At 42.9% G+C, this 27,817-nt stretch overlaps 1 protein-coding gene across 1 annotated transcript in view; it reads left to right on the forward strand.

The window, feature by feature from the left end:
- Nucleotides 1-27,817, forward strand: part of RIPOR2 (RHO family interacting cell polarization regulator 2) — a 66,777-nt gene that overhangs the window by 26,056 nt on the left and 12,904 nt on the right. Inside the window, exons 2-13 of the mRNA XM_053987145.1 lie at nt 7,883-8,009; nt 9,113-9,268; nt 9,905-9,983; nt 10,200-10,223; nt 11,250-11,303; nt 14,110-14,259; nt 15,176-15,239; nt 19,082-19,125; nt 20,366-20,491; nt 21,854-22,002; nt 23,101-23,230; nt 25,262-25,951. Of these exons, the coding sequence (XP_053843120.1) occupies nt 7,909-8,009; nt 9,113-9,268; nt 9,905-9,983; nt 10,200-10,223; nt 11,250-11,303; nt 14,110-14,259; nt 15,176-15,239; nt 19,082-19,125; nt 20,366-20,491; nt 21,854-22,002; nt 23,101-23,230; nt 25,262-25,951 (1,767 nt within the window). The 5' untranslated portion in view covers nt 7,883-7,908. The remainder of the gene's footprint in view (nt 1-7,882; nt 8,010-9,112; nt 9,269-9,904; nt 9,984-10,199; nt 10,224-11,249; nt 11,304-14,109; nt 14,260-15,175; nt 15,240-19,081; nt 19,126-20,365; nt 20,492-21,853; nt 22,003-23,100; nt 23,231-25,261; nt 25,952-27,817) is intronic.

Here is a 27,817-nt window from a genome sequence, read left to right on the forward strand (position 1 = left end):
CAGCACTTGAACGGCAGTGGGACTTTGTTTTTAATTAAATCTTACATTGACATAGAGAATTATCAGTGATGAGTAGAATTGGAGTTGACTTCTAATCAAAGATAATTCTGCATACTGGGGTGGGTTTGAGATGAATGAATGTCAAATGTAATTAGATGGTCAGATTCTGATCCCTCAGCCACACTCACAAGTACAGTTATAGACCAAATTTTGCTTATTTATGCTAATGCCAGCTGAATATGATTGCCCTATGTCTCTAATGCTGTAGGGAGCAAGATTAGGGAGGGCTCCATGTGGGCTCCTGCGCATGCTCACCCCAGCCACCAGTGTGAAATAATGTTGGAACTGAAAAAAAAAAAAGGAGGTCAGCTGCCACGAACCCATCTGTTGTGTGCAGAGCCATTTAGGATCAAATTTATTTTCCTTGGGTTTATTACAGTGAAATAACTCATTTGCATTTCCCTCTCCTTAGGTTTTCAGCTGTACCAGGGGGAAGGTGCAGTGTAGGTCTTTCTCTGAGGGGAGGTTAAGCAGAGGCTCCCTGGCAACACAACTAGAGAAACGGGGGCATTGCACTGAGAGCTTTGGTGAAGCAGTAGATGCAAAAAGGGGAGGGAAAAAGCTAACTGTGGTATGAGACAAAAAGGGTGCTGCTTTCACTTTAGCCACTGCCAATCCTTATTTCTGTGTTCTAGTGAGGTCATAAGAATTAGTGCTAAAGGCATGTTTTACAATAAAAATAAAATGAAGTGAAAAGTCCTCATGCTGACTTTGGTACCTACACTGGTGTGAGAGATGACTTACTGAATAAATGGAGCTGTATTACAGTGGGAGCACCAGCTATCGGGTTCTATGCATTTGCAGTCATATTTACTTGAACATTTTGCTCTTGACCTGGACCATTAGCTTTTTTCTTACTGTTACTATTGCTTTTTATGCAATAAAAAGGTTAATGGACATCATCTAGTTTGGGTAGGAGGAGCAGAAAAACAACATGGGCTGTTCCAGATGGTAGACAATTTGTATTTCTGCTCAGGGTGTCTAGTGATGAGCTAGCAAATACTGTAGCATTTGAATTGAAAACGCCCTTACATGCAATATTTAAAATGTTCTTACAGAAATGAGGCCATAAAGTACAAGCCTTTTTCCTAAAGCTTGATGCAATTTGAAACAAAAGCTGAAATTTGGTACTGCGATACTACGTTTTCATTTCTAAGGAAGAGGTAATGGCACTTTGTGCTCGCTTGTGGGGATTTCTGCATGAAAAAGTAAAGCTCCCAGCTGTGGGCTTAAGAGCTATAAAAGATGCATCAGTTGCATAAACATTTCTTTGTGCGTTGTAAGAATGGAATCCACCTGAATTGAAGGTATTGAAATACAGCTAATAAAAGAATCACTGTAGGTGTCCCTGATGGACATAAAGTCATCAGTGAGAAGTGTGCTCAAGCCTTCAGAGAGAGCCTGCTGGATAATCAGTGTGAAGGATGTCCATGGTGAGGGAAGAGACCACCTCAGCAAGAGCAGGATGAGCTGCAGTGGGCTCAGCTAAGATTCTTGTTGCTGCAAGAGGCGGGGCAGAAGTTTCCCTTCCTGTGCTGTGGCTACCAATGACTTTGATGCCCACCCAAGCATGTCCCATGTGCTCCCACATGTCTTGTTTGAAGGAGGGGGCTCCATCTCAGCTGCAGCTCCTTCTCTGTGCAGCACTGCTCTTCAGCCGTGTGGGTAAGCCCATGTGGCTCGTTCTGTAGGCTAAAATTAACGTGTGAAGCTCTCGGGTCTGCTGGCCTTTCACCGGCTGATGTAAGCTTGGGAAGTGTGCTTGTCGGTGTAGCCATATGCTACTATTTAGGAATATCTCTAAGCCTTGGACTTGGGTGGAAAAAATGCACATGATTTTATTCTGGCAACCAAGAATAGTTCTTCAGATGGAGTTCACATGTCTGTACAGCTCTAGCAAATGCTGCCCTGCACAAGGGAGGAGCAGCCCAATCACTGGGAGCATAAGGTTGTAGTTTGTGTAATTGAGTGACCAACAGAAGACACCTTTCTACAGGTGCTTCCAGGAGACCCTCACCCCACAGAAATCTTGCTGACACATACAGAAATTATAAGCCTGCTCACTCATGCCTAAGAGTTTTTGTGTTGAAAGTGTAAAAACTCTTGTGCAAGAATTAAATTTCTTGTGAAAGTTTTTATAATGCTCCTGAGCACTCTTACCCACATAGCACTGTCAAATTTTTATGTTAAAAAACCCAAAAGGATGTGTACTTTCTCATCTAAGATGCATACCTCTGTACCTTCTGGGAGCTGAGGGAACATGGAAATCATAAATTCCAGGTGGTTATTTGGGCTACTGGCCATGCTGGCCTTGTATTGCCAAAGTGATTCAGCTAAATCAGAACGAAGTTGGAAAATAAATATTAAAAATTGCTAGACTTAGGCTACAAAAGCAAGCAGCATGAATTGAAGGTGCACTTAATGAGCTTGGCGCTGAGTATGTGTAAATTTAGAATTTCATTTTGCTCTTTGGGCTTATGAGTGCAAAACAGAAAGAATTGGCATGGAGGATGACATGACTACTAGGGCATAACAGTTCCTTCCCTTGTTGTGGTTGTCTTTTGGAGAGATGCATGGTCCTTTGTCTTTTGGAGAGATGCAATGACATTTCATCTCATTGCATTTAAAAGTTTTTCTCCTTTGTAGGGCAGCCAGCCCAATAAGAATATAGATCTTGGCATAGATGAGAGAGGAAAATGTTCTTTTCTTTCATTAGTCACAAAGATATCGGTTCATTTGTCAGACATACCCCGGGTTTGCAGGTAAGAAATGTTCCTAGCACACCAAACAGAATCGGTTGGCTTTTATAGCCATCCACTCACATTAGTTAGTGGACCCCCTCAGCTCACCTTAATCTAAATAATTATCACTTGATTTTTAACAGGCAGCCTGCAGACCATCATAGATCAACATACAAACCATCTCACTGCAGGAATTACCTCTCCTGAGATCCAGAATGAACCTTGAACCATGTGTCACAAAAGGAAAATAATATAGGAAGAAAGGATGATCAAGGATGCTTTCAGTCACTCAGTCCTATCCCATTTAATCAGCGATTATACATAATCTCGAAGTGTCCTCAAAGCCTCAGCTGCAGACAGCTCCCTCACACCTTACAGCAAATTCTAGACCTGGAGCCATAACTGTAGCTGCTACAAGGAGAGAACAGGAGGAATCAAGGGCACCATCACCACTGTATATTGCAGCTTTACATGGTTGTTAGCACATGTCTAGCAAAACCAACTTCCCCTTGTCATGTGGTGGGCAAAACATAACATCTCCAAACTGGTCATGGGGAAGAAGCAAAGAAAAAAAGGCTGTGCAAAAGTCAGACTAGATTTAGCAAATATGTTTCTGCCTGAATTTCCCCTCTTAGCTTGAATCAAATACTGTTTATCAAATATTTTGGCACTGTGGGAGGTAGAGGTCTGTGCTTAGGGTGATGAAGAGAGAGCAGCCCTGCGGAAGTGATTGTCCCTTCCCCACTCATTAGCTAGGGCTCAGCTGTTTCCCCATTTCCAGACTGAAAGAAGAGCTGAGAGGGGGGACTTTTATTTCCCTGAGGACAGAGGCATCATCAATTATCTGCCATTCTTTGCTGCAAGCTGTCAGCGAATAGGGCAGCGGAGTACTGATAGGATTTCACCTTATCCCTCCACACAGTGATGGGCTCATCATTCAACTGCTCTGCACTTAGCATGTGCAGTATTAATTATATTAATTATACTTCTACACAGGGCATGCTTATATTAGCAGTAAAGAGACTGGTGTCTTTTTAAAATGAAACATCCCTGGTTCATTAACTATATAGATTTAAAAGTGTAAGTGTAGTCATTATTTCCACTGCTGAAATAGATATGTCAAATCACATTTAATATCATTTCAGATGTGCAACTTGCATTATATTGAGAGCAAAATTTATACTGCATGTAGAAGACAGTAGCATTATATCATATAACTGCTAAATGTAGACTGAGAAACTTGATCGCTCCCTTGGTGTAGCAGCAGAATGCCCTTAGTGGTGTTCAGCTGTGGGGATGCCTGTCAGGTCAGTAAGAGATCTGGGTGAGTCCTCATGGGCTGAGCCTCACTGAAATTATACTAGCAACTGCACCCATGCATATCATCAGGATACAACTGTATTATTAAATTCAGAGGTAGGTTTATGTAGTTGATAGCAGAGAGACCTGTGAATGGTTTAAGAGGCAGGAAAATAAATCCCTCTCAACAGAGGATATCACAACAACATGAGAGATACTCATCACTCAAAGTGTATTTGCAAGATGGGTATCATTAATAATCCATTGATGCAGTGACCATATGCAGCCATTGTCTCTGTGAATTTGGGCCAAGGAGCTGATGCAGAGTCTGCAATTTTCTGAGGATGATTGGAAGTATCTGAGATGTCATATTATGAATATCAGTTTAAATCTTAAGAACAGATGGTGTTGGTACAATAGAGTCAATCTTTAACCTGACCAATGGAAAATAACTGAACAGAGCTGGGATATTTCACCAGTTCCTACTGCTACCTGCTTTTATCTCAGTTTTTTTCTGTACCGAAATTAAACATACATTATTCACCAAGATTATATATAAATATATAGGGAGAGGCCACAAGCCTATCTGGGCTCTGAGTTCTGACCATTTTATGCAAAAGCAAAGCAAAAGTAGCTCCAGGCAGGTCTTCAATTTGCATTTCAATTGCACTTCTTGCACATTTTTTCTGGTATCTTGGGGAAAGTCTTAGCTACTAAAGCCTTTCAAAGCCATCTGAGTTCTTGGGCAAAATAAAGAAAATAAATAAGTACATTCCTTTTCCAAGATTATTTATTTTTTAAGTTAGCCCAAAGGAAAAGAAAATCAAAACAGTTCCAGTGTTTCTGCACAGTCAGATTTGGACACTAAGCCATTCGTATTCCGTTCATATGAATAGAGAAGAGACATCATGCAGAAGATGCTAGCATTTTCACAACAGTTTTGAATCTAAAGCCCTTTTCATAGCCAATGTGGTTGTGATTAGCACCCAATTTCAAGTTTTGTTTTATCTCTCTTATTTTTTGAGGAATGGTTGATGTTTATGCAGCTAAATCTCCTCTGACTGTCAGTGTTGTTTAGCTCCTCCTAGGTCTCCAGATGTTGTCAGGGTGTGTGTGTTAATGTTCCTGTCAAGCCATGCAAGTACTGAACACTTGCAAGGGATTTTCTTTCTGCTCCTTGACACTCTGGACCAGATTTTTAATGTAAATCCTTGTATGGGAGCATGCAGATTGCAGCCTAATTGTCTAAAGGTCATTTGCAAACCCAAAGGGAACTTGTTGTGCAGACCCCAGAGTGCTGTGGTCAGGTGGTTTCCGCTCTGTCTCGCAGGAGGTGGCTCTCTGTGGAGTTTGAACTGTTAGGCATAATCTGGCACAGGGAAACTCTGAACCATCTATAGGGATGTGAGATTTGACCCTGGAAGCAGCAAAATGCCTTCTGGCAAGTGCTGTGCCAGGTATCAGCAAGCCTGAGCACAGCTCAGCCCTGCAGAGGTGTGGAGAGAGCCTTATGAATGTAGGGGTGAGTACAGAGCCAAATTTGGGCTCTCATTGACCAAAGACTCAAGTACCTCCAGCTGTGACTGGAGCATGTTTATTCCTGTGTGAGTTAGCCAAAGTGCATCCTCACTGTGGTATCTTCTGAGTTTGTGAGGAGCAGCTGCTCCAGAGCCTCTCTGCTCCTCCACGCTCTCCCCTATCCGTGGTTTTCTGCCCAATACAGGTGCTCACGGTCCTAGTCTGCCAGACAGCAACTTCTCTGTCCCAGGGGTTTATCCTTGCTGTGGTTAAACTCTCTGAGCCCTGAGCTGGGTGGGCTACATCTGGGCTAGGCTGGGACACGAATAGTGAAGTACCATTACCTGCTGACCACAAGGGAGGAGAAAACTGTCTTTGACCCCTTGTGGTATCTCTGAGGCTATTCAATCAAGGGGACAGCCCTCACTTCCAAAACAGGAAGATGCAGTCTGGTTGGGTTGTGCAATAGAGAAAATGTCTCATTAGCAGTAGTGCTGGCAATGCTGGGACTGGAAGAAGTGTTTCTGGCAGAGTTCTTGCAGAAATATTCCCGACAAAGCTGCTCCTTGGGCAATACAGTCTCCTCCAAAGAGAAACAGTAGTTCACCATGGCACTTACTGCCACCCCAAAGAGTATTTGCCCAGCTTAAGGCTACAAATTAAATATAACTCAGCAGTGCACAATGTTTCCCCACATATTTGCTTTCTGTGGTGAATGTTTGCCATGTAAGCACCACGTAGCTCTGGTGCTTATCATTAATAAATATGTTCAGTTGTGAAGGCTCACAGTGTAGATCTCTGGCTTTCACAAATGGCTGCTTTATTGGGCACTCGCAATCATTCCTGATCTGTGGGGATGAGAGGGCGGTTTAGATTTGCTCTCACCCTCTCAGCCCTGTAGGTCAAAGTTGTCAGAGTTTCACAGAACATGAGCTCCACTGCCTGCAGGCAGCTCCAGCCCCTGCCATACCATCCTGCTTCATTACCAAGCTCATCCCTCAGCCCAGCTACTGGAGTGAAATGAACTGGGACCATCGGGCAAGCTGAGTCCAGCTTTTAAAACAGAGGGAAAAGAACTGCTAAAACCCCTCTTTTTCATTTTCTGTCAGGTTATTTTTAAGCTGGCCTAGTTTCTCAGTCCATTTCACAGCACAGTTGTGTCATCAGCTGAACTGACATCCCAGGAAGGATGGAGGCAGTGAAAGGATGGGTCTGCAGGATGGAGGAGCCGTGTCTGGCAGTACCCGCTGACCAGCTCCCTCTTCTCCAGCATCCCCGTTTTCCTCCTGCTCCGTGCCCTGCTGCCTGGCCTGTGTTGACCATGGTGCTCCTCACAAATTGGTGGGGCCAATCCTCTTACCAGAGCAGCACAAAACCAAGCCAGCAGAAAAATCAATTTAATTGTCTTCCAAGGGCAGAGAGACAAGAACAACAGTGGATTAAGGAGAAAAGGAAGATAAAGGCATCCCCCTTTTCCTTTGTGGCAGCAGATAGAGCTGCTGTGAACCATAGCACTTCTCTGCTATTTATTTGTGGATGGATTGAATTCATCCTAGTTTAGTGCAGATGCCAAGCTGGGCATTGGAAATGAGCACACAGAGGGCAAGGGCTTCCTCCCTGCTGAGGCCCCCCCAGACACATGAAATGCAGAGCATACAGTGCCTGGAGCTTGTTTACTCCTCTCTCTTCACGGTGGAGGGCATCCCTCTCATCAAGGCATGTCATGGCTGCACATGCACCCACTGCGTCTTCTCAGCAGCCCCTGGGCTGAGCAGCCATGGGAGCAAGGATCAAAGGGGAGCTGCAGGGCATTCATGATGTATCAATCCTTTTTAAAATTATTATTGTGTATAATCACACTTTGCAGTGACAGTGAGCACCTCCTAAGGGCTCTGCACGCTGCCATAATAATTCCCAGGACAGATGGGGACACTGGGGCTGGGGGTGAAGCCAGGCATGGCAGAAATTGGGGATGGGATTATCACATCAAGGTATCTGGTTTCTAGTCCCACATCCAGACCCTCTTTGTGTCCCTGGTACATTTTCAGTAGACCCTGGGCTGGAAGTCGGAAGTTAAAATAGGACTGTTTTGGTTTTGAATGGGGATGATTTGGAAATGCAAACAGATTTGTGCCCTGGCTTGCAGCCCTTCGTGGGGTTCAGGTACCCCTTAATGTCACGGATGGACACCAGGCTGTCTGGCCTCACTGCCTGCCTTTTACTGTAATTCCACCCTCACTGACATGCTTTCTGTTGTTTTTCAGGAATATCTCCGAAGCTCCCTGACATCATGTCAATAGGATCACATTCATTCTCCCCAGGAGGTCCTAATGGGATTATTAGAAGTCAGTCCTTCGCTGGCTTCAGCGGGCTTCAGGAAAGACGGTCCAGGCAAGTGCCCTTATTCTCTAAGGGGAATTTCAAAATCAGGCTGTAAGGGAGTTCTGGGCTTTAGGGGATGAAGGAGGAAAGGAGATGAGAGAGGACTTCCTTATTTCTGACTCTCTGCCAAATAAAGTGTCCTAGGCTAAAATGTCTCTGTATATTTTTTGTATGACTAAGCTGTTATCCCTCAGCCTGTTTGCCTCTCCCCCATTAATGCAGGGCTTCCTCACATGCCTCAGAGCTGTAAGAGAATTTCAGAGAACCATTTTAACTTATGCAGTGATCTTTTCAACATGTGAAATGTGCAGGAACACTGTACATGATGCACTTGCCATCACCTCCTGTTTAAGACCACTGCTGCCTAAAAGACAGTTTTCTCATTGCTGCACTGCTACGAATTCAAAACAAAGCTGTTTCCTGGAGCGTGCCTGTGGAGCCTTTCTGTGCACTGCCCCTTAGCTACACAGGACTTAGGGCTTTTAGTCAGGCATGCCCAAGCCGTGCAGTCGTGGATGCTCCCAGAGGCTACTTTACAATTGATTTTAAATTATGCAGTCTCCCAGTGCCAGACCACCAGTTAGCAACTGAGGAGTAACAGCAGGCAAAGGGGCTCCCATTGCCAGCCCAAGTCAATGATGGTTGTTAGATGCTGACCTACCCAACAACTGTCCTCACTTTGCCATACACTCCATACTCAAGATCAGTAATGCTGTTCTCCAGAAACTCTCTTAATTAAATCCCAGTCTTCCTTAGGACCCTCAGGCTTTACACCTAAGATTATCTGGGCTCCTAGCACCTGGATATAGTTCAGCTCTTTCATGGGCTCTCTAATGTGAGTTAGGACAGGCATGGTGCAAGACAGAGAAATGTCTGATGAGCCTCAGATTCGGCCTTGCATTTCCAGACAAGCATTTATGTCTTGGGAAGCACATATCCCAGGCTGCTCAGATTCTTAACCCATAAAGAAATGCAGACCTTTAACTGGCAGGCACAGAAGCAGATTCATTTTTTGCAAGCAGAGATAATATCAGAAGATTTCTTCAAGCTACACTCCTTTGAGATTTCTATGATTTATATGAATTTCTTCCTCTTTGATGTTAATTTTGCAGGTGCAACTCCTTTATTGAAAATTCCTCTGCACTCAAGAAGCCCCAAGCAAAAGTGAAGAAAATGCATAATTTGGGCCATAAGAACAGCACCACGCCCAAAGAACCCCAGCCTAAAAGGATGGAAGAGGTCTACCGAGCCCTGAAAAGTGGCCTGGAGTAAGAGCTTTTATCCTGCTTGTTGACTGAAGCTTTCTGTGACATTTTAGAGCCTAGAGAAACAAGAACAGGGATCCTTCCTCATAAGAGATGAACATACACCTCTTGAAGTCTGGATTGTGACACTTAGTATCTAAAATATTTGTATGGGAAACAGGAATACAGGAGGCAGAATCCCATTTCCATTCACATTTTGAGAAAAGCTCCCAAAGCCTGTGATTTCAACGTGAGATTTTTTTTTTCCCCTCTGAGTTTCCTAGAGTCCTATCAAAGGCTTGTATTGCCTTTCAGATAACATCCCAGATGATAACAGGGCTTTTATCAGCCAGATACAGGCATAGAGACTGGAAGGCACCAGCCCATAAACTAAGCAGCAGATTAGCTTACTTGAAACTGGTTGTTCAGTGTAAAGAGGACACCGAGCTCTTACACACTGTTAAATAAGGGGACTCCTATTTATTCCCAAAAAGGCAGCAGGGAGCTGCTTTTAGGACAGATCAATGTAAATGAGTTTTTTGTCTGTAAACATCCAGTGCGGAAAGTAATTTGTCAGGCAGATTTTCTTTTAAGATGGTCATCAGCCAGCTTGGTATGTGCTGCAGAGCTCATGCATCGTTCTCTGGTTTGTGTTTGCAGTGAGTATCTGGAAGTCCACCAGACAGAGCTGGATAAGCTGACTACTCAGTTAAAAGACATGAAAAGAAACTCACGCCTGGTACGTGCAATGCTTTTTCATCGTGTAGATGCACAGTGGCCTTCTTGAGGTGCTGGAGCAGCCAAGGGATGGGTGTGGGATACAGGGAATCTGCACTGATGCTCTTCTTCCCTTTTAGCCATGGTATTGTTTGTGATTTCTATTAAGTGTCAAACACTACTTTCTCATGGTGCTGTTGTGTTGCAAAATTAATCAGTTTTGTGTTCTCTGTTGCAGGGAGTCCTGTACGATTTAGATAAGGTATGCTACTCCCTTGAACACTCATTTTGCAAGGAAGCATTAATATCCATACAGTGTACATGGAAACCTTTCTCAGAGGGATCTGCTAGCCACGCCAACACCTGCATTTTCAAAGGAAGAAGTCCCACTTCCCTCTTCTTCCCAGGGTCTCTGTTCCTGCCCACTAATGCAGCATCACAGTGTGCTCACTAATCTGGCATCAAACATACCCCACCAACCCTTTTTCTGAGGTCTGCCAGGTCAGACTGGCTCTGGGATGGGCACAGACAGAGAGACAGACCCCTGCCAGGCAAGGAAGGAGGCAGAGGAGGGACTTCCTTTTTCTCTCAGCTGACAGCCATTAAATCCATTCCCTTGTGCAAATTCTCTCAGCTAGCTCCAGTCAGATGGGGGCTGATAGCAGCGTACCAGAGGGCTGAGGGGGATCCAGGTAAAGCCCCAGTTCATTCCTGCCAGTTCTGAAGAAAGAAAAATTGAAAATACATTTTCCGTGCCAGAAAATTTAGGTGAAAGAAAAGCTTTCAAAAACATTTCCTGAGCAAGTCTTTTCTTTTTTTTTTTTTTTCCGACAAAATTCCAAGCTTGGGTTTAGTTTCAAAACCAGCTTGCTATGGAAGGCTATGGATCTTGAAATGTAAAACCTGATCAATATTAATAATGGGATTTCAAAGTATTGAAAACATTATTTTTTAACCTAAAAAAAGCTCTGCTTTCTTTGGGTTTTTTTGGGTTTGTAGTTTTGTTTTTTTTTTTTTTTTTTAATAATTAGAAAAACCTAGAGAAATCCCATCAAATAAAAACTCTCATTTAAAAATATACATTAGGTAAAAAAGTGAAGGAGCTTCATTGTCAGCAGCAGCTTAACAGTAGTAGGATGGGACAACTGATTCTGGATTCATGGTCAAGGAAATCCTGTGTGTTTTAAGGAGGAATATCTTGGATCCGTGGGGACTAGCAGAGCTAGTGTGGCAGTGTCTTACTGATTTATTTAAAGATGCCTCACCTCTGTCTTTTCCTTTCTTTCAGCAAATCAAAGCAGTTGAGAGATACATGAGAAGGCTGGAGTTCCACATTAGCAAGGTAATGAGCTCTCTCCTATCATCTTTCTTCTGCATCTGTTCCTATATTATTGAGGAAACAAACCCTTGGCCTCCTGCTACCTCTTTGTGCTGGGGAGGCTGCTCCCAGATTGGCTGTTTTTTCCATGATAGGCTGGTGGTCGGAGCCAAAGAAAGGGTTTCCACACAGACCTCAAGGTCCAGCCATGCCCCAGGACACTCCCACATACTTTTAGGTACAGAGAGAACATAGGGTTGGAGACTTGCTGGGGAAAATCTATCTCACAGCATGCTTATTGTCAGACTTTAGATAGAAGGAGAGTCGCATCTGAAAGCAATTTAATTCAGCAGTTATCTCTAGCACACACAGCAGCTAGTTTGGATTTATTCCTGGATTTCACTGCTAATGCTTCTGCTGCGTGGTTTGGGGCCCACATCCACCTGAATGCATCGGTGAGAATATCAGTGGAGGTACTTGTGATTTACACTGATACGTTTTAGAGCTGGATGAAATCCATGGCATGTATTCCTTTACTTATAAACATATCTGCTAGTGATTAGTTGCTTTTTTGAGCCTGACAAAGGAATGAATTCTTTTTGACAGATGAAATGTCTTTTGAGAATCATTTGAAAAGCATTTGTGCAGCTTCAAGTCCTCTAATTATGACAACCTATCCAAACCTTTTCATTTCAGTCCTCTCTTACTCTTGGAGCTGAAAATAAAAATATAAATCATGAGGCGATAGACTGAGATTTTGTTCCCCAAGCCACCTACTCCCTTGCTGGCAACATGAATGGCAAAAATTAGTACTTGAGGAACATTTCCATTCAAATCCTTCCCACTTCAGCCTGCTCAGAGCTAATGGTTTCTGGGTTTATAATAAGAGTGAAAAGCACCAAACGCGAGAGGTAACGCTGGTCAGTGTTACTCAGACTTGCCAGCTACGTGAGTTCACTCTCTGTAACCCACGGCAACAGAGACAAAACGAACAGAGTGTGTGCCATTAAAGCCCACGGGCTTCGGCAGGTGGAGAAACATCTTTGTTTCTAATGATAAAAAAGAGTTTTTTCAGCAGTATTTAATCAGGGACACAGAGATGCCCTCTCTCTTTTACCTGCCACTGCTCTGTAAAGCAAGGAAAATGGGGTGCGCCACAGGAGATCCCACATGCTTGGGGAGCAGATGAGCATGTCCTAGCCACACTCACATGGGCAGGAGCAGGATATCAATCCCAGACCAAGGCTCCACTCCAATGTCAGAAGTAAATACCAAACAACAGCTATTTATAGTAGCTGTCTTTAGTTTGCTGGCTTGCAAGAGAAACAAGAGTGAATATGAGTGCAGAAAGCTTTTTTTGTCACTTCAAAATGGCAAAATGATGCCTGTGTCTTCATTACTTTATGCTGAACTCTTTCACTTTGCAAAGCATTTGCTGTTTTGGGTAGGGTGTCCTCAAGTCAGAGGCTTCAGCCCCCAGTTTTTCAAGATAGCCTTGTAAAAATTGACCCAAGGCTTTGAAGCCATCAGGAAGACAAATCCCATTCCAAACAAATTAGCAACAGCACTTTTTGTTAGATGTTAAGCAAACTTGGAAAATGGGATTTGAAACATGCCTGGATTGTCACATCAGGCTCATCTCTAATGCAGCACACAAAATCACAGACTGATGAAGCCAAGGTGCTGGACGCTTTCATTGAGAGAAATTATGCCATGAAAATCTATTGCTGAGCAGGAGCACTGTGGGACACAGAGTGACCTCTTGATTTCAGAGATAACAATGGAAAGAGTTATTTTAGGTAAAACCCAAATATCATCCTGTTTTAGGAGGGATGTTAGAAGCAGAAAGAAGAGACAGCTTCTTCAATTCCTGTCCTTTTCCTCACCCTGGTAGCCCAGTTAGAAAACTCACATCTTCTGTATCTGACAGATTTAGTTTATAAAAACATAAACCACTATATCTAGCTGGTGTATATATGTGCATGTATTACTCAGTTGGAGTATATATGCATTCAGTACAGGGATTAGAGGGAAAAGGGAAACCAAAGCACAAGGTGTGTAAATCCATTGCCCCTCTGAAGTCAGATCCAGGTGAGACTTCATACTGTGTGTGACTATGCTTTGCAAAACTTCCAGAATGCTTACAATATGTTGGGTCCCTAAGTTACATGAAAAGAAAGTAAGAAAAAACTAGATGTAAATGTCTGGGGGGGGTTGAAGTTCAAAATACTTTTTTAACTTGACATCAGCTGTTTGTAAGCCCTTTACTTGTGCTGTTTCCTAGTAGGACTCTCAGTTTCTGGAGGATGGACAGTAAGAGTTCAAAATACTATTCCCAGCTTCCAGTACTACCTATTAGTCAAATATTGCAACAGCTTTGATCCATTAGGGGTATTAGGGATCCAAAACCACTGCTGACCCTGTTAAATGTGCTGTTTACCACTTCCAGTTGCATTTGGCAGTTGTGGGCATTGCAGTTGCCTTTTAAAGAGCTCTTCCACAGCGAGATGTTTGAGAAGCTGGCTGCATTCTTGCCTCACTGTTACAATGGGGAGAGCATGAGTAGAAATGCTTAGAGGCATGCAATGCAAGCAGGTGAATTGCTGGCCTCTACTGTTGCTCTATTGAGTTTTTTACAGTGGAAGTTACTTTCATCTTGTGTTTCTTTTCCACAGACTGTAACACTATCACAGCTTCATTTCCTTAGCCCCTCCATTGGATATAATGGTTTGGCTGAGTTTTCTTTTAGTACAAATTATTTCATTGTGTTTGCTTTATTTTGCTGGGGTCTTGGGGTTTTTTTTCAGTACACTTTCCTTGTTCCCACTAGGTGGATGAGCTTTATGAAGCCTATTGTATCCAAAGACGTCTCTGTGATGGTGCCAGCAAAATGAAGCAAGCTTTTGCAATGTCTCCTGCCAGCAAAGCAGCTCGAGAGAGTTTGACCGAAATCAACAGGAGCTACAAGGAGTACACAGAGGTACACCATCATCAGTTCATTCTTTTCACTCTCTCACTGTTTGAAAGCCATAGGAACTTTGCCACTAATTTCAGGGAGAGTTTTATCCAGACAGAAGAAATGAAAGCAAACTCAGCAAAGAAGAATTATTATTTGTTTTTCTTCAGGTGAATACCTGATGGCTGACAAAGACAGGTTACATGGGCCCTAAGAGTTCCTTGAAATAACAGTTTAGACTCTATGAGAGCAGGGTTATACCTAGGAACTGCAAAAAAAAAAAAAAAAGCAAAGCATAAATCTGCCCCAAACCTACTTAAACTCCTACTACCTCCTTCCTGCCTGCAGATGTAGGGATGGCAGCTTGACTGGAAACGATGTGCCTACAGACATATGCTGCATCCTGTGTGTTGTACTTGCTGTAATCAAAATCTATTTTATTAAACAGTCAGGAGATGATGAGCAAGTCTGATAGTGTTGCAGACTTCCCGGCACACAAGCTGTGACAACCTTCCAAAACCTGAAGGAAGAACTGGAGAGGGTCTAATACCCAGTCTCTCACAGCCTTCTTTCTATATGTACTACATGCTTCTTGAGAGATTAAATCATGCTGGGAGCCACTTTTGGCATAGAGCTGCTGCTGTTGGCACAAGTCCTGGCTGGAGAGGACCAGAACAGTGAGCAGGTTATGCTCCAAGGGCAAAAGCTTCCCTTTTGCCATCAGGGGGATTAGCATGAAGCAGCAGAGAAGCACAGGGTTGAAGTGTCAAAAAAGCAGGCAAAGTTGCCATTTTTTAGGGCCAGACCTAGCTAAACAAGAAGGATAGCTCTGAGATTGATGTTATTGCAAAATATCTTGAATCTATGCTTACAAACAGACCTTTTAAAAAAAATCCCAAAGAAGTTTTGTCTGCCCTCACTGTTTTCTTTTCCAACACAGAACATGTGTACCATAGAGGCAGAGCTGGAAAACCTATTGGGGGAGTTTTGCATCAAGATGAAAGGTAAGTGCCTTTTCACCTTTCCCTTCTTTCTCAGAAACAGTAGCAGTTGCTGCACACATTGGTGAGGGAATTGAGATGTGCTGTGTGACATGCATTTATGACAGGTGGGGTTTCCCACCCATTGCTGAGCCTTCGACCCCCCAATTCACACCCCTGCCCACTGGGAAGGATTACAGAAACAGGAACACCAAAGCTTGCAGACTTTCTGAGATTCTGCTTTTTGTTTTCTAGACTAATTACCTCCCACAAAGACTCCTCCCAACAGCGAAAGCAATTCCGTTTTGAAGACTGCTGTAATTGTTGCCTCTATTTTCAGTAATTCTTTGAGAAGGTGTCTGGGAAATTATCTGAATTGCCATGGAGCTGAACTTGAAATTTAAAATACCTTCTTAATTTGACATCAGCTATTTCTAACTCATTTACTTTTGCTAATTTTGACCAATACTATTTTTGACCAAATGTAAAAAATCAAAAAGCTGGGGATAGTTTTCCTAGATAACACTGTGATGGTGTTCACCTTTCCATTTTATTCCTTGTCTTTATGACAGGGGAGTTTATGGGTTTGAATACAATGGAATCAGTTTTACTTGAAGCCTCAATGGATCATCAAGTATTGCTAATGCTATTATCCCTTTAAGACTCAATGTCTTAAAGAAGATATTGGGAGGGGATATCTTTTTTGGATCTTCAGTCACTGGCATGAGAATAGTTCTATAAAACAAAGTCAGCATCTAAATATTCATGAACTCTTAATTCTTCACTTGATATCTTGCCATTTAAAACATCCACAGTATTGCTGGTGGAGTTTTGAGAGCTCACAAATCTCATACAAGGTTTTGATTCTGCCTGCCTTGTCACAGTTGTTTCCTATGATTGCATTGCATAAGATTAAGATTAATCTTAGATTAAATTAACATAGCTACTCTGTGCTCTCATATTATAGAAGACAATTGCAGCAGTTGTTGTAGTTCTCCTAGCTCCATCTCTCAGGTTTTAGATGAACACACAGAGACTGAGACAGATATTTCTGTACAGGAACCCAAGCAGAGCCACAGCATGGACATGCTGAATGAAACAATGTCACAGAGTGTGTAACGGGATTTTCCAGCTCCCTTGGAGTATTTCCTTACTTGCTGTAAATGCAGTGCACAGTTCCTGGCAGTGGAATGTGTTGCAGAAAGTGTCACGGTGTCACAAATGTCTTATCTGAAGAGGTCTAACCCCTTCTCTTTCGGATGCCAAATCCTCGGGCAAAATTCAAGGACTCTGGAGAAGGCAGGTACTGCACTCATGAGCAGGAGCAGAGCACAGAGCACAAGCAGCATCTGCTTCTGAACACAGTTTGCATCATGTAAAGAAGCCCAAATTAGAAAACAGCAAAGAGAAATGCCAGATTAAGTATTCTTTAATTAGGGCATCTGAGATTTCTATCTAGATAGTTTTCCCTAGGAATAGGAATCCTATAGGACAATACAGCCACCACTATTGCTAAGGCTTGCAGCAGCTTTGGCAAAAAAGCCTGCAGATCAAACAGCAAGTTTCCCCCTTAAGTTATACTGCAGCATATCCAGCTAACTTTAGGATCTAATTTGAAATCAAAGCATTCCTCTCCCCAAAGCTTATCTGTTCCTAGCCATTCCAGTGAAAGTTATTTTTATTTTGTGCCCTGTCACTTACACTGAAAGCAAGCCAACCTACACAATGCTGTCAGGAAGCAGGGGAGCTGCACAGAGCTTTTATGACTGATATTTATAGGAAAAAAAAAAAAAAGCGTAATCATTTTTCAGAATCAAGATAATAAATGTGCCAGCAGGCTTAGCTAACTTAGCTAATCAGTTGTTGAAATTTACCAGGGAAAACCCAGTGTGGAAGTTCCGGTATGGAATCTGTGTGTCCTGTTGTAATGTACAGGAAAGTGCCCTTATAGCTGTTAGAAGAGCCAGGACAGCAGGAGGTGAAAAGCCCAGATGTTTCACTCAAGGGAGAGCAATATGCTGGCCTGACACAGCAGTGGCTCTCCACCACCAGCAGCCAGGAGTCCAGCATGCACATGCTGTGTGAGCTTCAAGTGGCCCTGCCGCCTTACCACAGCCCCGTGATGACCCTGTCCCCTGATTACTTATGCTGACCCTCAGAAGCAAGCTCCTGTCCTGCCTGCATTGAAGGCCCAGTGCTTTTACAAAGGCATGATGTTTGAAATTGTATGATGGAGCCATTGGTTCCTGCCATTTTTTTAGTTCCCAAAAGCCATTCAGTCACCAGAAATTTGTTTCCTGTGAAAGTACTTATGCCCTATTGTCAAGTCAGCATTTAGCCTCCTCTTCATCATGCTGAAAAGACTTGACCAGCCTGGTTGGGCCAGTCACAGCTCACAGACCTAAACATCCATATGGAGTTTTAAGCTCCACGTCACCTCACACACCCACCCCATTCACTGGGCAAAAAAAGGACCTTTTATTTTCCTTACATGCTTTTGGTGATGTGTCCCAGGAGAGATCAAATTCACTTATAAAAGCATGCTGGGGGAGAGAGAAGCAGTGGTGGAGAGCTAGTAATCTTAAATTATTTATAAACAGTAAATAAATTAGAAAGGAATTGGTAATATGAGCTCTGTGCAAGGGCCTCTCTGTTCTGCTGAACACTAAGATGAGCAAAGAAAACTTCTGGTCAAAGAAATGGAAGAGGCAGATAAGCAGATCATGGGGACAGCCCATGACTGCATGCAGGGATTGAGTTGCTCCTACAGTACAGCTAGCAGGACTAATTCATCCCTGCAAATACAGCCAGCACTAGGGCTCGTCACACTTGCCTTGGTTCTAACACACCCCTGTGTGTTGCATTGGGGCATCCCTTTCTCTGCCACAGACTTTGTATGTGGCCTCAAGACAGTTTCTTTGGGCGCTGCAACACTAGAGGCATAGATTTAGGCTCACACAGGCAAAGCTGGGTAAATTTTTATACCAAAACAAGTGCAATGGCTACATACTGAGGGGAATCTGTGAGAAAGGAGAAGCTCCCTCTGTGGGAAAAACAACCAGTTGAATCCTGTAGAAAAGCAGGTCAGCAGGCCAGGAGAGGGGTGGTAATTCCCCTTGGATTTCAGTGTGGAGCCTCAGGAAACTTTCATTTCATATACACAGTGCTGATATAAAAATAGCATTGTTATGTCCTACCTTAAAAAACCCCAAAACCAATCATAGATCACAAGTGCTTTGCTGTGCTACTTCTCCCGCTCTGGGGGAAAATGGGATTCATCTGGTATTACAGATGTCAGTCATATTTTGTGATGCACTTACTATTGAAAGACACTCAGCTATTATGGGAATGATAATGTTATGGAAATGCCAAGCAGAAGGAGCCCCTGTTGCTTGCTGTGTCTCCCTGAAGATGTACTAAAAAGGAATCTGTGTTGAAGCGTGGAGCTCGGTCAGTCAGTGTTGAGCAGCGCTACAGGGGGATCAGCAGCTCGCCTACACCTCACCATGGGAAGGGCTCTCAGCTGAGTGTCTGAAGCCAGATGACGTCAGGAAGCTGTTTCTCTTTTTTCTATAGTTACTATAGAAAAGGAAACTTTAGGCTCTAATTGGGAAAAAAGCTGGAAGGTATAAATATTCCATGTGCAAGAAACCACAGGCCAATGAATTTTACGCAAAATAAAGAAGAAAATTATGGTGGGTTGTCTTGGTTTGGAGGGTGCACAGTAAGAGGGGGGATATAAACAGCAGCTGGGGGGCTGCAGGAGAGTGTTGCTCTCTGGGCACCCCACTGCACCCCACTTGTGGGCTCAGCCACGCTTGGCAGCCCAGGCCCTCCCACAGCCCCTCTGTGTCTTTCTTTCTCAGGTCTGGCTGGATTCGCTCGGCTCTGCCCTGGAGATCAATATGAGGTATGTCTGCATGAGTTTGTTTATTAAATAGCAAAAGAATCAAAAGGAAGGCATACTTCTGCTGCTTTTTACGTCATGATGAATAAAACCTTTTCACATCAGCACCTCAATAAACAGCTATTATTTTCCTTTATACAGAAAATCTTGCATTTTCTGTATGTCTGCTTTTGTCAGGGCATCTGTCAGAAGACCTGGATTTTACATTCAGAGAACTGGGTGATGGCTATTCGAAGAACTATGAGCTTTTTTTTTTTAGCTTTTAGATATCTTATTTGTGACAAAAAGCATATGTCCCATCCTATGCATGAAGGGGAAATGGAACACATCCTTTCAAACATCCTTTACTGAATGCATAGGTTCTACTTCATCATAGAGCTAACTGGCAGAGAGAATAACTGAGTAACTGCATAACCATTGCTCGAGACCCAGTGTTACCTGCCGTGAGGCTGCATCAGGATCTCTGGTCATGGCAGTGTTTCAGTTGAGATCATCAGGAGTAGTGTGTTAATTAGAGATGGATTAAAGTAAAAGCCTCCAGCTCTGCCAGAACAGAACTAACCTTGCAAGAAATTTGCAGTGGATTGATAATGGATCCCTCCAACCAGAACTTCCTAGCTGCCTCGCTCATAGATTCATTTGTTCCCACTCTCATTCCCTGTGACAAATGATTCCTGCTTCCTCTGTGGGGTCATTTAGTTGGTGCAGGTGTCTCCCAGTTGGCCCAAAGTGGTCTTCCTGCTCTTGATGCTTCGAACTGGGTTACTGCACTATGGATGTCGTTCATTTCCGTCATCAGACAGCCAAAACCTCACAGCTGGGGAGGTCTCTGATGGGGAATGGCTGAAAGCTCACCTGCCTGGAAAGGCAAAAGATCCAGCAAGTTGTAGATGTTAGGATAGACCACAGGTGCTTTCATCCTGCCCTCCCAAATCTCTCTTGCCCTGCCACTTTCCCTGTAAATGGAGTTAAATGCCTTGCAGCTTTTTTATGAGTCATCAAGATACATGAAATTAAAAACTTGGGTGAGGGATCCACTACCAAAAGGAGCAATTAGGAGAGCTGAGAGATAGAGATCCTCCAGTAGATTTTTCCTTCTGACTCGATGGGAAGTGGAAGGGCAGCACCTACGCCACCTAACTCTTCCAACCTTTGTCTCAGACCCTTTGCCCAGTTCTGTTTCTGATATTTGTGCATCGTGAAAGCAGATTTCTCAAGAAGATAAAGATTTTTTTTTTTTTAGATTTTCATGCGTTACGGTCGTCAGCGCTGGAAACTAAAAGGCAAGATAGAAGTGAATGGCAAGCAAAGCTGGGATGGAGAAGAGATGGTTTTCCTCCCTCTCATTGTTGGACTGATCTCCATTAAGGTATGCATGCTGACTCCTTTGCCTGCAAGCAAGGCAGGAGTCAAGAACCTGCCTTCTCATGCACCATCAGCAAAAACACAGAAGCAGATCATTAAATTCTTTAGAAATGAGCCATAATTAGTATTTCTGACACACCTACTAAAGTGCTGTAATATGGTCCAGTTTAGATACCACAAGACTAATCAGTTTGTGAGAGCTGTGGGAGAGATTTTCTTCCCAAACTGGAGTCTTTCCATCACTATTCCTTTTCTCCATTGCCCCTAGCATCCCCACACAGTTTTCTCCTGGCTGGAAGTCCATATGCTTTCTTTCCAACAAGCCTTCAACCTAAAGATACCTATTCTCTGACCTCTGTCTAGAAATTGGTACTAGAAACCATTCCAGATGTCCCTGATTAGGAAGCTTAAACAGAAGAATGTTTTGAAAGTCTTAGGGGAAATGGCCCACTTAGACACTGCAAAGACTTTATGAAAAAAAATGCAGGTGATTACAAAACCCACAATCAAAATAATCCCAGATGCATGAGACAGTAGGTTTTCAATGAAAGGCAAGTTGTGACACATGGTGAGTCACTCTCCTCAATCTAACACACAGGTTTAAGGTGGAAAGTTAGGAGAGAACCCCTTTTTATAGTACACAAGAATCCCAGTATTATTAAGGTTAATGTGTATATTCTGTTCCCTTTTTGGACTCTGTCCAAACACTTTCACATAAAAGGCTCAAGAACTGACTTTCAAGCAAACAGCCAAAGGCTGGTTTGTGTAGGAGCTGCATATAGAACTGTCACTCTGAATTCCCAGGCAAATATATCTCTAAATATGAGTAACAACATTCATAGAGGTGGTTCCTCAACAGTCGATCTGTGGAAGTCCTCACCAAATGCCATCCTTGGTGCAAACTATTACATGGCTTCAGAATTACAAGAGAGAAATACCTGGAAGAGAGCGCTTTTGGGAATTATCAATTAGGCAAGTTACATCGGGAGATCCCCAGTCAGGAATTTGTCAACTGCTGGGACACTCTATGGACTCCCTGTTCTCACTCTTCCCTTGGGCTCTGGTTGTCATTAGTGCAGAAAATCAAATACAAGACTAGAGAGCCTCTTGGTCTGAGCCAGTCCTCTTCTGACTCCTGTAAAAAACATAAAGAAAACATGGAATCGTGACCATATGCAACTATGCATTTCCTAAAAAAAACAAAACAAAACCACCACCAAACCCCACATTTTTCCTTGCAACAGACAATCATATCTTAGAAGCTTTTTGGCAAGGGGGCCAGGCCAGACAATCAAAACTATTATCTTGGGGCTAAGTATTGCAATGCCTTTTGTGGTGCTAAATATCCTATTCTTGTCTCTTACAGGTCACAGAAGTTAAAGGGCTTGCTACTCATATCCTTGTGGGAAGCGTAACCTGTGAGACAAAAGACCTGTTTGCAGCTCGGCCTCAGGTGGTTGCAGTAGACATTAATGACCTTGGCACAGTAAAGCTGAACCTTGAGATCACCTGGTAGTAAGTAGAACTTGTTGGTCAATCAGTCAATCAATCAATCAATCAATCAATCAATCAACAATCAATCAGCTGTAAAACTCAACCAAAGAAAAATGATTCATCCGTGTGGGTTGTTCTCTCCATATTTTTCCCTGCTGAGGAAGATTGTAAAGGAACTGTGGCCCAAGTTTGGTATATGAGAAACAGTTCATGGTCAGCCACAGTTTGCCTACTTTTCCTGTGGTAAAGAGGGTTGTGCCTAGTTTCAGCTGTTAATTTAAGTTTGGTATGTACTGACATTACAAGGTATGGGAACTGCTTAGTGATGATAATCTCAGAATTGCCTTAAGCTTATTTCAAAGCTTAAAAATGGGATATAACTGAGTGCTCATATATATATATGTGTATATATATATTTTTATATATATAATGTATGTTTTTATATATGCATAATATTTTTTAAAAATAATTTTATGGATTTACACTAGCATAACAAAGTTCAGTAGCTGGCCCATCTTGAAAAGCTGGCTTTTAAGGGCTTCATACACCATAAGAGTGATGGGAAATCTTTTGGTGTTTTCTGTTCACGTTGGTCAGCATAGGTGAGCTGGTAGCCTTAGGGTACAAACCCAATTCTCACTGCATTTTTATGAAACAAGTAAATGTCATTTCTGAAGAAGCACTGATGCATTTAACTTTTTACAATCATGTGTGCTGTTTCTTGTAATGCAATAAAAACATGAAGCCAGCAATAACAGCTCCTGGTTTCTTTCATAATGCAACAGCTCTATTAATAGTTGAGCACCTTTCTCATTAGTATGTGTGACACTTGGCAACTCAAATGCAAGAATACTTTTCACGTGAGAAGAATAACATCAGACTACACTGCATAAATGATTTCTGAGGGAACACTTTTATCAGAACCGAAAACCACACTTCTGAGACTGCTGTCTAATTAACAACATTTCCTTTAAATGCTTCAGTTTAAAAACTTGCTACCTCTGGGTTTTGATGTGCTAATAAACCGCCCTTTCAAAAATGCTTTCTATGGACCTGAAAGTCCCTCTTGCTCAGCCTAACAACCTTTTATTTTCTCCCCTCTTGCTTGTGTATCCATAGTCCCTTTGATGTTGAAGACTTGACCCCATCCACAGGAAATGTGAGCAAGGCATCTGCTCTCCAGAGGAGAATGTCCATGTACAGCCAAGGCACTCCTGAAACACCAACATTCAAGGACCACTCATTCTTTGTAAGCTCTGTTTGGCTTTGTGTTTATGTAATGAGAAACCTTAAAGCAGTTCAAACACTGCAAATGTTTCATTGCTTTACATGTCTAAGCTTTTTTCCCCCTGGTTCCAGCAGGTTACCCTTACAAATACTTATAAAGCAAGTGCATTCCTAGCTGCTAATCCTAAAAGAAGGTGACTATGATCCTGGCATCTTTGAAACTATGTGGCCAATTAATGCATACCTATCCTTCCTGCCTGACTGCTGTGATGCTTGAATAATCTTTAAAAAATGTGTTTTCATATTGCAACAGTAGTTAAACAACCATTATAGCACAAGTATTTTTAAGTATCCTGTGATAAAATTTACCCCTGTGCTGAAGATATTCACAGGGTGTTCCTACATTTTGCATGAATCGAATTCTGAATGCTTAATCAGGCCATCTGTACAGAGATTAACTTTACAAGTGCTGCATCCCATGCTTGTAATTTAGTGCTCTGCTACAAAGCATTCGTTTAACTTGCCCTTCCTCACACCCTCTTTGCTTCAACTGTTGAAGAAATGGCTGCATCCCCTACAAGACAGGCCAAAGTTGACAATCTTAGATGCTCTTCAAGACACTTTCTTTGACAAGCTTCGTCGCAGTCGCTCTTTTAGTGACCTGCCATCGCTCAGGCTAAGCCCAAAAGCAGGGCTAGAGCTATATGTGAGTCTTGGTTTTTGTTTGGTGAAGGATTTTTTCAGTTCCTGTGTGGCATTTCCATTCCCACGCATGCTTTTCATGTGTTGCTCTCTGTTGCAACTCGCTCATTTTGCTGACTGATTAGAGGGCAGGACATAACTGTGAGCCCATGCGGCTCACATTAAATCAAAATTCCTCTTGGTTTCCACAGAGATAATGATCAGAAGTCAACTATCTGTGGGCAGAGAGCAGGGCAGGAGTACAAGCCAACAGTGTTCTTAAAAAATCACCTGCTACACTGATTGACGCTCTACATTTGCCTAGTAACATGACTTTCAGAAGCTAAAAGCATACCCATGTCAAGGGAGAGAAGAAATAAACCTTTGACTATGATTATGCTTAGGGAGAAAAAGCTGCTAATAATACTAGAAAAAAAATTTCAAGTTTTGGACGCTTAAACCTTAAGCTTAACAACATGTTCTACAGTTGCCTACAGTTCTTTCCAGCAAATTGTCAGCAAAATAGTAGTTGCCTTCCATCTGTGCCATGCATTTCCGTGAACTGGCCACATAACAAAGCAAGGTCTGTAGGTTAGATAGGCAGGCTGTGACTCCTATAGTGATTTTTCCCCATATGTCAGTCAGAGATGAACATATTCATATATATATCTGCCCTGATAAGTCTGGAGTCTGCATAGGCTGGTTTTGCTTCTTAAATGATCAATGTCCTGCTCAATACACCACCAATTTGCTGACTAATTTCAGCAGAAACTCATGTTGGACAGGATATAACTCTAGGTTAACAATTGCTACAGACATCCATGCCACATGCCGGACATTGGATAAGAAATAGCACAATACTATCACCACTTAACCACTAGAAAAACTTTTGGAGCAAACTGTGTTACATTTTATGGATTACTACTTTAGAAGTCAGAAAATAAGTAGAACAGAGGTCTATAATGACTAGGAAAATGCAGACAAATGCATTATGTACAATTCATTAAAAAGAGCCATGGTACAGGAACTAGAGCAGTGCACTGGAAATACTGTTTGAGAGAACAGGGTAGGGTGAGCATGAGAACATGGTAGGGTGAGCAGAGTTCATGACTCTCTCTGGAGATCATTTCCTAGAGCTCTCTATTTAGCAGAGACATGCTGAGCCCAGGTTTTCCAGAAGTTTTCATGGTGAAATTGAGGAGCTGTGCCAGATGAAGGCAGAAGTTTGATTTGAAATATTTCTTCCATCTCTCAAGTCTTGAATGTTTCTTTAATCTTTTTCCTTGCCTTTTTCTTTCCTGGGCACATGCTGTTATTTTTTTCCTCTTTCCAATGCTGCATGAAAAACATTTTCTCCCTGTTATCTTTTCAGTCAAATTTGCCAGATGATGTCTTTGAAAATGGGACAGCGGCCACTGAGAAGCGGCCTCTCTCCTTCACTTTTGGTGACCTGCCTTATGAAGACGCCGTGCCCCCTGCCAACTCAGCAGAGTCCTCGTCTGCTCATGTCAGCTCCAGCCCTGACATCACTGCGACCCCCGCCCAGCACCGAGCCCTGGAGTCCTCCCAGAGCTCAAGCCTAGACTGTAGCAGCAGCGACTCCCGCAGAGACTCTGTTGCTGAGCCAAAGGACCTGCCGTCCCACGGAGAGGGAGTGGTGGCCGAGAGCAAGAACACCCCAAGGGCAGCTCCTGAAGTTTGCCAAAAGATCTCTGATGCTGGGAGCGATCGTGTCTTTGTAGAAACAAGTGTCCCGGTGTCTCTCCTGCAGGACACGGATGAAGGTTCAGAACTCAAGCCTGTGGAGCTGGACACCTATGAGGGCAACATCACGAAGCAGCTGGTCAAAAGGCTTACATCAGCAGAGACACCCCTGACCCCAGAGAGGCTGCCGTGTGAGGGATCCATTAGTGGGGAATCAGAAGGATATAAGTCTTATCTCGATGGAAGCATTGAGGAAGCCTTGCAAGGGCTTCTCTTAGCTCTTGAGCCACATAAAGAGCAGTATAAAGAGTTTCAGGACCTGGATCAAGAAGTGATGCATCTAGATGACATCCTAAAAGTGAGTACATTTTCAGAAAATGCTACCCTAAAGAAAATCTGAGCAGGTAGAATGGCCTTGCCTGCCTCTCAAACATCAAAGTAGGCTTTCTGGAGAATAGTAAACTTCCCTGGTAGCAGTAGATTTGCTCCTGCTTGGAGCATCCTTTGATAATGTTGCATTTTTAAACTTTTGTCAGCAATGTGCTTATCATAGCCTTGTGTCTTCAAGCAACAGATCTTTTATCAAAACCTGGGGGAAAGAAAAAAAGGTGCTATGACAAAAGGGTAATTAAATTACACCCTTCTCTGAATGCTTTGTGAACCATTGTGAATCACCTCTTGTGAACCCATTGCTTGTGCCATACTGGGGATCAAATATAGCCAAACTTCTGCCTTTGAAATCTATGAGTCACATCCTCAGTGGGTGTACTTTAGAATGCTACCCCTGAACTCTGTGGAGCTGTGCAAAACTACACTAGCTGAGGATCAGGCCATGTAGCCATAGAAGCTGAATTTTCTAAATTGCCAAAGGGATTTAGAAGCACAAGTGTCACTGAAGGTTGCTGTCCCCATGTCACCTAGGCATGATCTTTTCCTTTTTCCCTCATCCATTTTCATAATGAGAGACATCCTGTCATTACATCAAGATCAAGAGAATAATGTTAAAAATCAGAAGAAAAGGGGTTTGCATGTGTATTGTTAATATGTTTACTGTGGGTCGCTGTTACTCGTATCTCCCCCATGAATAACAACTCATGACACGTTACTCTGCAAACAGTATTATATGGGAAATAATCATTTCAAATGCTTCATATTCATATGCAAGTTGGTCTGCTAGTCATTTAAGCCTCATAATTCAAAAACATGGCTGAGGAGGAAGCAGGGAATAATTTATTCTTCTGCATTATATTTTTACAAAGAAACTTTGTTAACCTCCTTGTTTCCATTGCATGGTACTTTCCCAAGTTAAGTGCTTTTTTTGACAGCCTGCAGCCCCCATTCCTTGCATTATTTATTCCTAGAGGGGTTCAAACAGGCAAAGGTATCATTACTATTATTTTCTAACTTAGTACAAGAGGTCAACTATCCAAAGGGCAGAGAGACAATGGAGACTGTTTATTTAGGCTGCTTTGATCAGAAGTTACAAACAGACAGACATGGGATGGGGGCAGAGAGGATGGATGTGTGCAGACAGGATTCCTGCACACTTGAGATGGACACCTCTTCAGATCTGTTGAAGTCTGGATGTCACCTATTGATCAGTTCACATACTGGCACTCAGCATCACCAGCAACCATGCAGAAAAGGGCTGCATGGGCTCCTCATGCAGAACGGTTGAGCTGGAATCCAGCTGTGGCTGAAGAAATCTCTCTTGGCCATATTAGATGAGCAGAGAAAATGGCCCACATGTTGCTGTTTGTGCTTGCTTGAAGAAGCTGCACTACCAAGCCCTGAAGGAAATGGAAGCTGAAACCATTGGTGCTGCACAAGAAGCAGGACACAGTTCATCCTTGTCACAGATGTGTTGGGAAGTGTGTTTGATCAGCTATTGACTGTACAGTCAGTTTAAGGACTCAAACATCCTAAATGCAAATGTATGACCATTAGTAATGTGTGCAAATCAATTAGTAATGTGTGCAAATCAATTACAAACAGAACTCCAACTCCCTTCAGCTCTAGAGCAGTGGTGCTGGATCTGAACTCCTCAGAGGCCAATGCATTTTTCTTTGAGCTGAGACAAAGTCATGGCTCCTGCTTGGGACTGGAGGATGTGGCCTGTGTAATGGCACCAGTGGCTCATGACTGTTTCTGATCAAATAATCAATCACATGGTGTGAAAGATGTTGAAGTCATTGCACCAACCAATGGAGATGATCCCTCAAGT

Source organism: Vidua macroura, chromosome 1 (assembly GCF_024509145.1).
Source record: "Vidua macroura isolate BioBank_ID:100142 chromosome 1, ASM2450914v1, whole genome shotgun sequence".
Lineage (NCBI taxonomy): Eukaryota > Metazoa > Chordata > Aves > Passeriformes > Viduidae > Vidua > Vidua macroura.